This window comes from Salvia hispanica, chromosome 4, assembly GCF_029641045.1.
Source record: "Salvia hispanica isolate PSC_SH4W2 chromosome 4, Shi_PSC_v1, whole genome shotgun sequence".
Lineage (NCBI taxonomy): Eukaryota > Viridiplantae > Streptophyta > Magnoliopsida > Lamiales > Lamiaceae > Salvia > Salvia hispanica.
The window spans coordinates 45,129,620-45,144,677 of NC_142695.1; the positions used below are offsets into that span (position 1 = coordinate 45,129,620).

Here is a 15,058-nt window from a genome sequence, read left to right on the forward strand (position 1 = left end):
ATAATTAAATAGTACAGTATTCTAGAATTTAAAAAATAGCCCAGGAGATTTTAGAGAATAAGAATTCCAAAAAATTGCAGAACTTTCCTCATTTTCATAACTCGTAGTTACTTTTTATTTAATTTTTGTCAAACAAACACAATAATTTAAAAATAACTACCTTATTATAATTTTAAAATAATTACCTTATTAAATAAATTAATGTAACAGTTGTGCAATGCACGAACTATTTATTTATTTTTATAAAAATTGGTTCAAGTTTAAAATTAAAAAATATCTTCATGACATGTGCATCAATAATTTAGCCTTGTATTAACAAATATATATAGTAAATTCAAAATTAATTTAACACAATAGCATCGTTTGTGATAATAAACATAAAATTGAATCAAAGTATGTATATCGATTATAGGTAGTTTAAAATTTTAATAAAAATAAATTACTATTATAAAAGAAAATTAACATATGAATATAGAAAGTGAGTTTACCAATATAAAAATTGATCATTAATGAAAGAGTAAAACTATATTAAATTTAACTTATTTAAATCTTAAAATGAGATTGTCAATGATTTCATATTCTCTCAAATTTTTATAATTAGATTATTACCAATACCATACATATGCAAATTAATTATAAAATATTAATTAATAAATATATTAGATTAATAAGATGCATATTAAAAACTTCTATACTTTATTCCGTGTTTTACTTTACTCTATCTTCATTTAGATAGTGTCACTTTAACTTGCAGTGAGATATAGGGAGTATATTTTTAATGTATTAAATAAAACCACGTATAGAAACCATACTGATAATGATTAAATATAATAAAGATATTTAAACTTAAATAACTTAAATTCAAAACACTTTACTAATATAGTATAATTATAAATTTTTATTATTATAATAAGTTTATAAATGTACTAATAAATTTACTATAATTATAAATCTTTATAACGATAATTATCATAAATACGTCATTATATATTTAAATAAGTAGAATTTAATTTACCATGTTATCTTATTTTGTTTTTTATGCTTAAATAATAGATATTTGTTCTTATTTGAATTTCAAATACTAATAGAAAGTGAAAATAAAGAAATAGGATAAAATCCATATTATCAGATTACAAAACAAATAGGCCTAAAAATTTGATGTAAATCGTTAAACTTTCAATTAAAACTCGTATATATAATATCATCGCCTGGCATATGTAAATTATAAAGGTGTAGTTGTGATTTGTGAAGGCTCTGAATAAATTCAAAGCGACTCTATTCAAATCAGCACTGAGACTCTGAGAGAGAGAGGGATGGGAGAGGACATTAGCATGGTAGAAGAAGAGGAAATAGCAGCAGCAGCAGCTGTTAATGCCGCCGAGGAAGTAGTGGTAGAAGAAGAAGGGGAAGACGATGACGATGACGGTCCTCCGCCTGGATTCCAGTGCATTCTCACTCTTCAGCCGCCGGATTACGACGACGAAGACGAAGAGGATGGACCGCCGCCTGGATTCGACTTCGTCGCCCCCGAACCCCCTCAATTACTTCCTTCTTCTGGTTAGGTCTAAATTAGGAGCTAAACTTATTTTCTTCAACAATTTACTTTATAATCTTCTATTACCCCACTCTCTTGTTACTCGACTACTTAGGTTTTCTTCTAAAAATCAAAACAAAACAAAATAATAATAGCATCTTGCTGAGTACAGTCATATTGTGGTTTACTCCAGTATAAACAACCTCTTTTCATGATCGTATCGTTGTTAGCCGTGTTTTAGGGATTTCATGAGCTACTATTCTGCTTTGGATAGATTTATAGCTTTGTTTAGTCGATTTTCGTGAACATTGAACAATTATACAACTTCTGGAATTGATTTTAGTTAAAGATGCTATAGGCTTGTCCTTTTGGCTTTTGGGGAAGGTGGATTGCGGTGTTACCCTATCTCTGTGCAAGGATTGCTACATTCTGTATATCAATGTTATGGACGCTGCGTTAGATTGGCATGTGGCATTTGTTGACAATGTTTTTAAGCTTGCAAAATCTAGCAGTAGGAGGTAGGATAAGAAAGAACAGAGGGACACAGAGCTATAATTATTAATATATCATTGGATACTTGGCTCTTTATCAACCAAGAATAGGGGAAGAAAAATATCTATGTCCATTTTTGTAGTTTTTGTTGTCAAAAATCAATGAAATCAACTAGTTATATAACTTCTCCAGCAGTTATCTTTTTGTGTTGCATTGGCTTCAAGTAATAACTGGACTCTTTTCTGCTATGTTTGATATAAGACCTTTTCTGTATCTCTCCCTTTGGACTTTTTAAAGCTACTTTAATGAATCCTCTTCATTTGTGATTATTTCATGCTAGCTTTGTTTGCGTACCTGAAATATCAGTCTAAGAAAAATTAATTCATTACATTATCAGATATGACAAGCAGCAAACAAGACGACATGGATGAAGATGATGATGATGACGATGATGATGGGCCACCACCTGGATGGGAGTTTGGTAAACTTGTAAATGCATTGGAAAACACAACACCAGGCCCAATAGGTTGCAGTTTTATTTGCTATTTAATGGTTTTGGTTTGTGAATCATCTTGGTATCATTCTTCTAGTGTAATTTAATTATCAGACTAGACTAGGTAGATACATTTATAAGTTCAACTTACCACCTCTTAAGTAATTTGATTAAATGTTGCTTTTCCATTGAATAATGATTAATGATTATTTAAATGATTGGGAAAATGAGAATTGCATGTGGGATGTTTTTGCCTGTGAACTCTTCTATGAGCATAAACCTGATTCATTTTGTGGTTATATTCTTTCTATACTTTGTGTACCATGTCTTAGATTTGTTACCCCGGACATCTCAGATGTAAAGGAGGAGAGCAATGAAGACTTAGATGAAGGTCCACCACCTGGATGGGAGTCAGTGCTGCCGTGTCAGATGCCACAACCACAAACACCACCACTGCAGCCGCCATCAACTGTGTCTTCCAGTGAGTTATGCCTTGAATTCTTTGTTTCTATTTTGAATGCCACATTAACTTATTTATGATGCATTCTCTTCAAGAGGGTATAGTGTCCACTTGTCCATATAATGAAATGCATCTTATGTGTATTGTATATATTCAATCCATGAAAATTGTAATAATATACTAGCATTGTATTGTGCAATTTCCTTTTAGTCAGAAGAATGATTGCTTTTGAGTCTACTGGATCTGTCATCCTCGACAGATTTTCATGTTGGATTGGTGATGCAAATTAAGATAATATGAATATGATACTCCGTACATAATATTAGTAATACTGAATGATCCACAGCTAAAAAAAGTATGCTGAATGATCAGGGAATGTGATAACTGAAGCACCCCTGAGTTAAGTTGAGAACTCAACTCTGCCATCACTTTACTGACAACAGAGCTGATGCCGCTACTTAGTTGTACTAGTTTCAAGTTCCTTTCAGGCTTTCCTAAACAAACATAATTCATCAACACTAGTTTTGACTTTTCTTTCCTAGACTACTGTTAATTAATCTAGAGCAGCCACTAGACTCTTTGCTTTCGGACAACCATTCGAAACTCTCTCAGCATGAACATAGCATTAATGTTTCTGGATACTTAACCTCCAGCTATAGAAGCTGGTGAAATTATGTAAATTACATAAGAAAAGATTTAAAGATCTGAAATCATATGCATCAATGTGTCTGGAATCTGGATATTTAACCTCTGGTGATAGAAGCTGGTGAAATGTGTAAATATTTGGTCATTTTTAATAGGAATTGGCCCACAATGTGTAACAGCTGCATGTATGTTTGCTTGATGAGTAGTACCAGAGACAGCTAACTTGGACATTTTAGATTGTGAAATGGGAAGCAAACCAAAAACTACAGAAATGGATGATGAAATGCATCAATCCGAATCAGAAAAGATGCCCACGCCAGGGCAGTCTTCGCCAGCTACACCTCCAACACAGCAGCTGCTGTTATCCGAACAACCTTCTGGTATGTTTGTTGGATACCTTGCCGTGTAATAAATTCTAATTTTCATGTTCACTTTTCCTTGTGTTCAGTAGATCTCTTCCATTTCATAGGACGAATTCTTCTCTGACGACTACTATTTATGGAATAATGATTCATGCCTTCTGTTCTGGGTCATTTCAAGTTCTGCTCTCTGTAATGAGGCAAAATGTACCGGTTTCCTATGGCATGTTGTTTATTAATTGAAATTATTTATGCTTCATTGAAATTATTATGTAGGAGTTATGCTAAATGAAGTTTATATATTAGCTTTGACAGATTTTGTCCTTGCTCTGCTATTTAAATGCAGTAAACAATGAAGAAGAAAATAAGAATGAGGAGAAGAGACCAACACCTATGCTCCAGCCTGCATCTCCTCTTCAACAGCTTCAGTCAAAGCCACACTCGTTGACGCCAGTGCCTAAATCATCATCTTCTGGTGAGTACGTTCATCACTGATTTCCAATTTCCAGGTATGCATAATTGTTGTTAAGTTAGTGCCTGCTAGTTGTGGTGAATACATATCTTGTTGAAAATGAGTCTGCATCTAAATCTTCCACATTTAGTAAACATTTTCTTCAAAGAAACTTGCAAGCTTAGTTTAGCTTCCTCCTTCCTGTCAGTTTTGGATGCTCTGTTTAGTGTTAACTTTCGTTGAACTGAAGTTTGATCAAATATATATGAGCTTAAGTTGCAAGGTAAGGTTTATGTTCAAACAATTGATACAGATTTAATTTTTAGAATCTTGAAGCAAAGTTGATTCATCAGATTTGATAAGAACTACTGTATTTGATATCATGATGGTCAAAATTTTACAATGGCTAATTTATTGTGTGTGTGTGAGAGAGAGAGAGAGAGGGGCTCTGACATTAGCATGTTCCTTCAAAGAACGCACACTGTATTTTCTGCTTGGTTTTCACCTTTTGATACTTGTATTCATACTGGAAATGTTGTACTGAAGCAGAGAAAGCACAGCTAGTTTGTGGTACATGCCGCAAATTGTGTCTATATCCGCAAGGAGCAAAGTGGATTAGATGCCCAGGATGCCAGGAAGTCAATTTCGTCCTAGCAGGTAACATTCGCTTGATGCAAAAGACAGTCGCTTCGAGACAAAGATTTGTCATGTCTAAGTAACCTGTTCATTATCCGCATTCCACATTCCACATTCCACTGAAAAAGATGACCTATGCCTGTTGGACGTTGAAATTTGCCCTTGATGGTTTTGATATCCTAACTATGTCGTCTGAGCCCTTGGACTGATGTCACCCAACCTTCTGCAGCCCATGAAGTTGGCCAAGTAAATTGCGGAGGCTGTGCAGTGCTCCTTATGTATCCACATGGAGCACCAGCAGTTCAATGCTCTTCCTGCCGTTTTGTGACTGAAATCGGGGTATGTATCTATTTCTGTCTGCAAGCTAGTACATGATAAGATATAATCACCTTCAGACCTTCTGCATTCTGATATCGCTTAGACATAATCGTATAGAAGCTATAGGAGCGTTTTTGGGTGATTGACACTAGAACGAGAGTTTTCAGATGGATTAGACTCAGCTTGAACACCTCCAGCAGGGATAGCTTTTCAATATTTGATATCTCACCTAAATGTGTAGGCACACAATAGGCGGCCTCCTCTTTCCATTCAGCAGGCGCAAGCTCGGGATCAGAGAAGACGACGTCGTTCCACCGGAGTCCGGTAGCCTGTACAATCTTGAATTGTTAATCACACATGCTAATTTTATTGTATATCTTACAGCTATTAGTTTCCTTCCATTTCTTGTATCAGTTTGGCGTAGTAATATGCTAAACGCTTCAAAACGTTTCATCAGTTCATTGTTAGTGTCTCATTTCGTATTTCATTCTATTTTTGGATCTCGACTCAAGCTATAAAATACAAAACGTCTGGGCGTGAATGATAATACTAATAATTTAAGGGTTTTGTTTAACTTTTATTTTAGTTTAAATTAATTGTGCTGGTAAAAATAGGCCATTCTGTCTCAATTAAACTTAATAGTACTATTACTCTTGTCGTATAGAAAGTTTATTTTGGAATGAAAAAGAAGACAGAAGGAAGTAGCAATAACTAAAAAGTAAATATTTGATCTCAAATAATTATATAAATCTCAGTCATAATACTATTATCATATCTACTTTAGTAAACATTAGTGGTATAAAATAAGAAAAATGTTTTGGAGACATAATGTCTAAGACATAATGAGGTTAAAGTAGTAATTAAGCATTATATTTTATTTTTAATAAAAATTATTGTGTGTCTATATACTCCATTGCCCTTGCATTTATGATTATCTATATATAGGAGTATTCATTAAGATCTCAATGCTTAATTACACAAGATATAAATGGAAGTAGTTGGGACCCACTTTCAATTTTACCACTCTTGAGTTTTAACCCTTTTTTAAAAAATTCACTTGTAAGCTTGAAAATATGAAAAATGAAATAAAAGAAGGATAATGAAAAATTTATCACTTTGACCATCTTTTTTTTTGTTAATTATAATGAAAAACTAATAAAACTAAAATTTAAAATTTATTAAATTTTTGAATGGTTATGTAATTTTATAAACTAGTAGTATTAAATTTAAAACTATGTTCACCATATCCGTCAACTAAATTAACGTATTCTTTAAGAAATTAATTCACAATTTATTCTCTCCTTATCTCACTAATTTTTTCATTAATTTTTGGTATGTTATGTTGAATCTCAATAAAAATTACTCCAATAACAGTTATTTAAATATTTTAAATCAGTTATTTAAAATTTATCTCGTGTTTTTAACTCAGTTATTTAATATTTTAAATATTATTTAATATTTTATGTTTTTCTTTTTATGATATTAGATAAACTTTGCAAAATTAAAAATTTATACTAATTAAGTTTATGATTTTGATTTGATTTTAATTCATTACTTTTCAAAATTGTGATATAACTAAATCCTTTGGTATTGGAACGGTATTGGAACGTTGCATCAAACCTCTGACAAAAAGTTACATATTCTTAACTAATCTATTTAGCATTTTAAAGTCATATAATTAATATTTTCTCCTTTTTTTCTAAAATATTAGAATTCTAATGCTTGATTCACTATTTCATTGAATATACTATATTTGATATATGACATGTTAATACTAATTGAGTTTACTGTTTTATTTTAAGAATATCACAAGAATAATTTCACTTTTTAAAATTTTTAACAATTTTTAATTTTAAAGTTACAATCAATTTTCAATGCATACCGTGGTTTTTTACATTCTTAAATCTAACTCCAATATCTTAAACTCAAATTTAAAAGAAAAACTACAATCATTTTAGAATAAATAAAAAAACTCTATATAAAACAGACTATAACTCCAATGCATAATGTGTTTTTGCACATTCATAATTTCAATTTCTCATAATAATAACTAAAATATAAAGAATTGTAAAAAATTTACAAGTTTTATCATCGTTGAATTAAAATGAATATAAAAGGTTTGAAAATGCCAAAAAGATAGAATTATTAAGTTTGTTTGAATTTAATAGGAAGAAAAGTTGTAATAATATATTATAGATTATGATTAATAAGAAAATTATAAAAAGAAACTCTATGGAGCTATTTCATATTTGTTTATTAAAATTTATGTTATAAATTTGGTATTGATAAATAAAATTTAAATTTAATATTAAATTTTTTGATAGAAAACTTTTTATTGAAAGAAAACGTTTTGCTTTCAAAAATTGATGCTGCATTTATTTTATATACAAGTTAAAATTATTAATATTAGATAACTAAATATTTTTTGCAATCAGAACTTAATGGTTTAAATATTAAATATTTTATTCCCTATGTTATGTGTAGGTATGGTACACTATAATTATATCTCCTCCGTTGCAAACAATATTACGGTAATCATAATATAAAATATGTATATATCCAAAGAAGTGTATTAATGTGTATTAAGATTTATATTATGTGAAAGAATCATAATCTAGTGGTTTAAATTTACTTAATATAGCATTAGGTAAATTAGTCATGATATAAACTATAGCTATGTCAAAGTGACATAGGGGTATTATGTCATGAAGACATTATGTCTCTAAATCACTACTCATAAAATAATCATGCCTAACTTACCTTTTAAAAAAATCGAAAATTAAAAATAGTAAGTTTCGCTTTAGTATAATATCAAATTAAAAAGTGAAATTTAAAAGTTAATAATTGTTCGTATTTTATAGCCGTTATCTGGATTTATATATTTCAAAAAATACTTTAGAATACAGCCCAATAAGAAGGCCAGCTTTCTTCAATTCATTTTACAGTGCAGAGAGTCGAAACACATTGATTTCCTTACAACCAAAAACAAAGAATTAATCACAGAGAATGATTCCAGAATCCAGTCTCCAGAGCAATGGGCGCCTCCATGCAACTCTCAGTGCATCCATAAATACGCTTCTCTCTTCCAAATCCCATGTAATTTCAATTGTTTACCTTTTTCTTGTTTAAATATTGTTGAATTTCTTTGTTTTGTGCTCCATGCAAATGTCGATTCCGGACGTCTAGGGTTAAGATTTAGAAGCTTTTTGTGTGTGAGTGTGATTGATTTTCCTGGATTCTGTCTGATAATACTTTCAAATTGTTAGAATATTCTCGAATGATAATGATAAGGAGTTTCCGTATGCCGATTCCATCAAAAAGATGGAAATATGTTTATGATTAACATGAGTTTTGATGTTAGGTTTTTGAACTTCTGAGCAAAATGGAGTAAAATCTGTGTTTGAAGATTGTATTGTAACAGCAAGTTGTATGGAAAATGGGATTATTTTGGTTTGAATTTATATATGAGAGACAGCATTGCTGCTTGTGGCCTGTAGGAGAGTTCTGAGGTATTGAGGCCCAACGCGCCTCAGTCGTCTTCAAAGAATATAGAGAGCGGGGGTTAATATTGTGACATTGTGTCATGAGAGACAATTCTACTTTGAAGCATAGAATGGATTTGGGAGTATTTTGCATGTGTATTTGAGATGACAGTAGTCAAACAAGTAATTGCTGTGATGTTCCGCATCTCACGAAGGAGAATTAGTTATGAATGGTGCATGAACCACTGTATTTTTCCCGATTTGCATGTACTGCCGTTTCTAACTAGTATATTGTCAGTAGTCAATACTTGTGAATTACTATTAGAATATTCTCGAATGTGGAGGGATTCAGTTTGATACAAACAACATCCATTTCTCGCTGCATTCGTGCATCGCATTGCAATTGATAAATACCTAGTTATAATATTAGTAAAGACAGAAATTTGTTAATCATAATATTAGTTTTTAAAAAAATATAATAACAATATTTTTTTTGTTAGGTTTTTGGAACCCCTGATCAAAGTGTTTGAGGGTGGAGGACTATTTTGTTTTGAATCTGTATAAAGAAGACAGCATTGCTGTTTGTGGGAGAGTTTTGAGGTATTTAGGGGTATTTCATACATGTATTTGATAGATATTTCTTGTAATGTAGTATAACCTCAAACTGGTAGTAATCATGATGGTTGTGAACCGTATATGCAGTAGCCTGGTAAGGACAATCAGTTATTGTATTTTTCCCAATTTGACATTTAACCATGTTTCTAACCATATCTTAGTTAAATTACGCATTTATCCATACAGGCGTTTCAGTATTCTTGCGGCAGTTTTTATTGTAGTACTTGGTATATATTTGTGAAAGAGACACATAACCACCTGGACGGCTGCCCCTAGAACGGTTGTGTCTTGTAATAGTTCTATTGGGATGACCATTTCGGGTATCGTCAGTTCTATCATATGCGATGATATAGGAAGTGTATGTGTGAGATATTGTTGGTTTCAGGTATAAAAATAGGTAAAATGGCTGGTTGTTTGCAAACATTGACTCCTATAAGTAAGTCAATATACGTGACCTGTATCTGAGTATCCTGCTTTTTGTTGTTGGAATTTGTTCGCGGTTATCTGATTAATCATGTGCTGATTTCCTTTAGGGAGAGTGTTCTGCAAAAAGGGATGTGATGCTGATGGCGAGACATGGGACGATTGTAAGTTTCAATTTTCAATCTTCAGTTTGATTTCTTTTCTTATAAACAGACTACAAACACTGTGGTATTCTTGCGTTGTAATTAATTTAGTAGGAAACTCTGATGCTATTGATGCAAACTCAGGTTTGGGAGAATGTGACAAGGTATGCTACAAAGACCCTGTCCTCAAGGACAAGCAGTGGAGTGCGTATATTGATCGTTCCCCTGGTTCTGCCAGGTCCTCGGAGGTTCGTGCCACCTCAACTTCTTGAACACTTCCAGTTTGCTTGGTCGTGCCTAATTGCATTCTTGCTTTCAGGAATGCTTTCGTTCTTGCGTAGCTGGCTGTAGTTACAAGGTAGGCAAGCTCACTTTGAAAGTAAATGGTCAAGATAAATATTTGACATAATGCTTCAACTATTGCTTTATTCTTTTGGCTTGCAGTTTGATATTCCTGCAGAGACACTGAAACAAGTTCACGCAAGACCGCCAAAGCCTGCACTTGAAGAGAAACTGAGACCACCTGCTGCTGAGTCCAGACTCCCTCTCGTCTACGTTCCTTGTGGAGATGAGGTTCTGAACACTTCTGCATAAGCATGATCTGACAACAGTCTAGTGCTGATTCTTCAACAGAAATATCTCAACAGGGCCTCAGAACCCAGCGTTGCATTTTTTTCTGGGTATTTTTATGATGATGACAACTTTTAGGGCTAACTGCACTACTGTGTGCATTGTATGAATTTCTTACTTAAAAGCTTTACTCGTGGTGACTGGTTACAGTAAAAATTCGAAGTCGCATAACAGCATTTGAGCACATTGTAAGTTGTATTCACTAAAATTACAACGTTGATCACGGTTCAATTTAGGACGGCTCGGGTTCCAATAGTTTGTAATAATTAAATAAAAGTGAGGGTAGCTTTTGTTTGGAGGTGTTTTTCCCCGAATAATAGAAGATATAAAGATTAGTACTCTCTCTCATTCTACTAGCACTTTTCTTTTTGGATCATATATTAAGATTTGGAATTCAAAAGAATAAATTAAGATTTGAGCAATTAGTGTAATTAAATCAGTATTTCAAGTGTAATAAGATAACACTAAATTAACACTAATATCTTAATTAAATATATTTTAATTCTTACTTAAAATAGAAATAGTGCAAATCGCTTGGGACGGAATGAAAAAGAAAAATGCGAATTGCTTGAGATGAATGTATTACTCCCTCCGTCCCAGAGTATTAGACTCACTTCTTTTGGGCACATGATTTAAGGAATTGATATTTAAATAGTTAAAGTGGAGAGAGTAAAGTATGAGAGAGGGAAAAAGTAGGGGAGAGAAGAGAGAAAAAAGTAGGTGGAGGATAAAATAAGATAGATGCTTTTTGTTAAAAAAGGAAATGAGTCTAATATGTTGGGACATCCCAGAAGGGAAAGTTGGTCTAATACCTTGGGACGGAGGGAGTACTATTTATTATACTACTAATTAATACAGAAAACTACACAGAAGATGCATTCAATACAGAAGAGCAAATACTTTTGTTGAGCCTTGAATTTCTCTTCTAATTTAGTTCTTAGATTGAATCTATTTTTTAAACTTTATTTGCATCTTTAGCTAAACATAGGGAAGTCAATTCAACCCGAAACCCGTGGGCCGGCCCGAACAACCCGGTAATATGAGCGGGTTAGGGCTGTAACTTTACTACTCGGATACAAAACGGGCTAAACGGGTTGGCCCTAATGGGTTGGCGGGTTAAACGGATCGGCCTGAACGGGTTGCGGGTTGGCCCGATGGTTTGTGAGTTTTAATTATAAAATATTAAATTTTAGGGATTTTTATATTTTGAATCCTCAATCTTCATTCTACACTTTTCCACTCGATCTCACAATATCAGCTTTCAAGTTCCATCTCAACTCATTATTGCACTGTCTCATCATCTGCTACTAGTGTCTTACCACCTCCAAAGCCAATCAATACAAAATTAAGAACTAACCCATCAAAATCTTAATATATTTATCATTTTAATAATGATTCATGTAAGATATGATTTTTAATATTCATAAGAATTAGTTACGAACAATGCTATAATAATGACACGAACACAAGCTTTAATTTATATTGTAGTTGATCGAGATGAAGGCTTCTTTTCAAGTATTATTGAAGAAAACTATGAAAATTTGAAGATTTTATATGATTCGAAACTAAAAAGAAAAAAATATCTAAAATTTAAAATCATTTTATAGAAGAAAATTTTGATACAAGAGATTATTTTCGAAAGCTTTTAGGCCCGAATAGCCCGATTGGTTAGCCCAAAACCCGACGATTTAGGGTTAGGGTTGAAAATTTATGACCCGAAAAATCCATAACCCGAATGGCCCGCACCCAAATAGCCCGGCGACCCGAGTGGACTGGCCCGAACCCGAACGGGTTAGCCCGATTGACATCCCTAGCTAAACATATCCATTCCAGACAAAGTGGTTCAAGAAAAAGTCGATTTTGTTTCAAACCAAAGGTGGACTTGAAATGGGGGTTCTCGCATCAGTCCAAGTTTTCTGCTCCCAAAAAATTGAATATGTAACACTCTGAAGTTGATCTGGATGCTATGCTAATGAGAGAGAGAAATATGACTATTCAAAATCATGGAAAAATAATTCATCCAAAATTCTTTCTCAAAAAATAATTAGCATCAAGAATTTCTTAGTACATAAGTAAACAGCCGAAAGCTTCAGAAAAGAATTATAACAAACAAATTCACTATATTCAAAAATCTTACACGCCTATTCAGACTTGTTCTTGTCCAACACTGACTGACTCCTCTTCATCCGGCTAAATGGCCCGACTGTTCGATCCATTATGTACATGTAGATCACCTGGCTCCATGACTGATACGAATCAAGATCCTTGTAAAACTGGGGTGCAATCTCCCTCACCTTGTGCAGCTTGCTCCCGGGGATTCTTGGGAAGTCGTGGTGCTCATTGTGGTAGCCGACGCTCCATGTCATGAGGTTGAGAGGGCCATAGTAAGAATACGTCTCTTGATCCGGATTGAACACGTAGTGCTCTGAGATGAAGTGTCCGGCCATGGGGTGCATCCCGCCTCCAACAAACGTGGACAGGATTAAATAACTGAAGGATTTCCAGCCGAAGAGGCAAACGATGGCAGCATCAAGGGCCAGTTGGATAGTGAAGTTAATAAACTCCCATATGCCGGGAGGTTTAGGCTTGAGAAAGAGGGGCCGGAGAGCGTAGAAAAATAGTTGGAGAACAACCCATATGGATTTTGAGACGGTGTTTCTCACAACCTTGGCTTCTGTGAGACTTGGGACGTCCATGTCAAGTCCGTCCACCCCTTGGTACCTATGGTGCTCGAGGTGGTACTTCTGGAAAGTGACGGACATGGGCACGCCAATGGGAAGGTTGGCGAAGATTCCTAGCCACCGGTTGTAGACAGGAGTCAAGAAGGCTAGGTTGTGGCTAAGCTCGTGAATGGCCAAGAAAAGATTGTGGTTGAGGAAAGAGCCGAAGAAATATGCCACTATAAGTATCTTCACCCAGGATGCGTTGTGCAAGAAAGTAGCAGTCCATAGCTGAAGCAACACAACTGCAGCAATCTGCAATGAAGGATACAAGGTAAAGCTTTATCCAATCTAGTTACTCGTACCTTTTCCGAAGCATTCTGTGCATTGCGGTATAAAGACACGACAAATGCTAAATAAGTTCATGTTTAGCACAATCATCCAATTCCCAATCCCAAAACAGCAACCCTCGACTCTACTGATCATCCATACAGATGCAAAATTGGAAAACCAAAACAGGGGATTTTGAACACAATGATCTTGTCTCACTCTAAACAGAAAAGGGAGTCTCCTATACAAAATACTAATGATACTCCTCAAACAACTATTATACTTAGATTCTAATGTTACAGTAAACTAGCAGAAGAATCTCAGAACACTTGTCAATATTAGGAGGCAAAGATTTTTGAAGTTCTGATCAAATAAGAAGACTAAATCCACATTACAAATGAAATTCATTTTCCCCTAGTTAAGTTTTACAGAGTAAAATTTCTTTATCTTCAATAAGTAATTTTCCTCTTGCAGTGAATGGCTTAATCCCCATCACAGATCACTTCTAACAAAAACCCTAGCATTGATCACAAAATGGCAACAAAACAGCTAAAAACTTTACATGAATTCAGGATTCAATCACAAAATTAAATGCACCAAAATCAGAATGCAGCAGAAAACAAACACAAAAATGAGTTTCAGCACAGATCTCGTATGAATTCTCGAAATAAAAACCTACATTGCAAAACGTGAAAAATGCATAAACAAACCTTAAGGAAAGCGAAGGGGTCAGGGCCGAATAATTGCTTGATTTGAGGGTATTGAGAGAGGATCTGCCTCCTGCGGGAAGCGTGAGGCTCATCAGTGTAGGACCAGAAAAAGTCAGTAGCCATTGCTCCCTCTTTCCCTTCAAATCCCATTCCTTCTCTTCTTCTCTCTCTCTCCCTCAGATTGCAGTGACTTTTATTTGTCTCTTATTTTGAATGCACGAACACGTTTTTACGTTATTGCCCTGCTAGATTGTGAATATTCTTGTCATGATATGATGGGTAATTTGGGGATTATGATCATTATGATTGCAGCTGCACATGGAGCTTGATTCCTTTACAAATTGGATGCATATGATTTTAATAAATATGAATAGGCAAGTATACTAAATATAGCCGAGTACTATGAATAGTTGTTTTGCAAATAATATCACGCTTTTCCATATTACTACATCCGTCCCTTATTTGACACTTTCCTTTTTATTACCTCTGTAAGTCTCGTGAGACATTTATTTTCATACTCCATTTGGTCAGTATTACTATTAGAATTCGGCACGGATTTAAAAAGAAGTTATTTATTTCATCCCCGAAATTTTGTTATTCTCTCCGTTATAATGACTTTACGTTCCACTAACTCATTTTCACTCTCATTTTACTACTATTATAAAACTAATAGAATT

The 15,058-nt window shown here is 33.7% G+C and overlaps 3 protein-coding genes across 5 annotated transcripts; 2 read left to right on the plus strand and 1 right to left on the minus strand.

Moving 5' to 3' along the window:
- The first annotated feature begins 1,237 nt into the window (after window positions 1-1,237).
- Window positions 1,238-5,875, plus strand: LOC125191780 (uncharacterized). Of its 3 annotated transcripts, none has more exons than XM_048089191.2 (8): window positions 1,238-1,557; window positions 2,424-2,552; window positions 2,875-3,000; window positions 3,831-4,004; window positions 4,330-4,458; window positions 4,981-5,091; window positions 5,300-5,409; window positions 5,630-5,875. In XM_048089191.2, exons 1-8 carry the CDS (start codon window positions 1,314-1,316, stop codon window positions 5,714-5,716), a joined length of 1,110 nt encoding a protein of 369 aa, XP_047945148.2. In that variant the 5' UTR covers window positions 1,238-1,313; the 3' UTR covers window positions 5,717-5,875. The 3 variants fall into 3 exon arrangements, with proteins under 3 accessions (XP_047945148.2, XP_047945149.2, XP_047945150.2); XM_048089192.2 differs by having other exon boundaries at window positions 4,984-5,091; XM_048089193.2 differs by having other exon boundaries at window positions 3,861-4,004.
- A 2,473-nt stretch (window positions 5,876-8,348) lies between these two features.
- LOC125195214 (uncharacterized) lies at window positions 8,349-10,957 on the plus strand. Its single transcript, XM_089069561.1, has 6 exons — window positions 8,349-8,484; window positions 9,371-9,921; window positions 10,019-10,072; window positions 10,196-10,299; window positions 10,371-10,409; window positions 10,496-10,957. The coding sequence occupies exons 2-6, from the start codon at window positions 9,846-9,848 to the stop codon at window positions 10,643-10,645; spliced, it is 423 nt and encodes a 140-aa protein (XP_088925687.1). The 5' UTR covers window positions 8,349-8,484; window positions 9,371-9,845; the 3' UTR covers window positions 10,646-10,957.
- Window positions 10,958-12,696: 1,739 nt separating this feature from the next.
- Window positions 12,697-14,569, minus strand: LOC125193089 (sphingolipid delta(4)-desaturase DES1-like). The gene is made up of 2 exons (XM_048090818.2): window positions 14,382-14,569; window positions 12,697-13,656 (listed from the first exon to the last, which is right to left on the minus strand). Exons 1-2 carry the CDS (start codon window positions 14,529-14,531, stop codon window positions 12,823-12,825), a joined length of 984 nt encoding a protein of 327 aa, XP_047946775.2. The 5' UTR covers window positions 14,532-14,569; the 3' UTR covers window positions 12,697-12,822.
- Window positions 14,570-15,058: the final 489 nt, after the last annotated feature.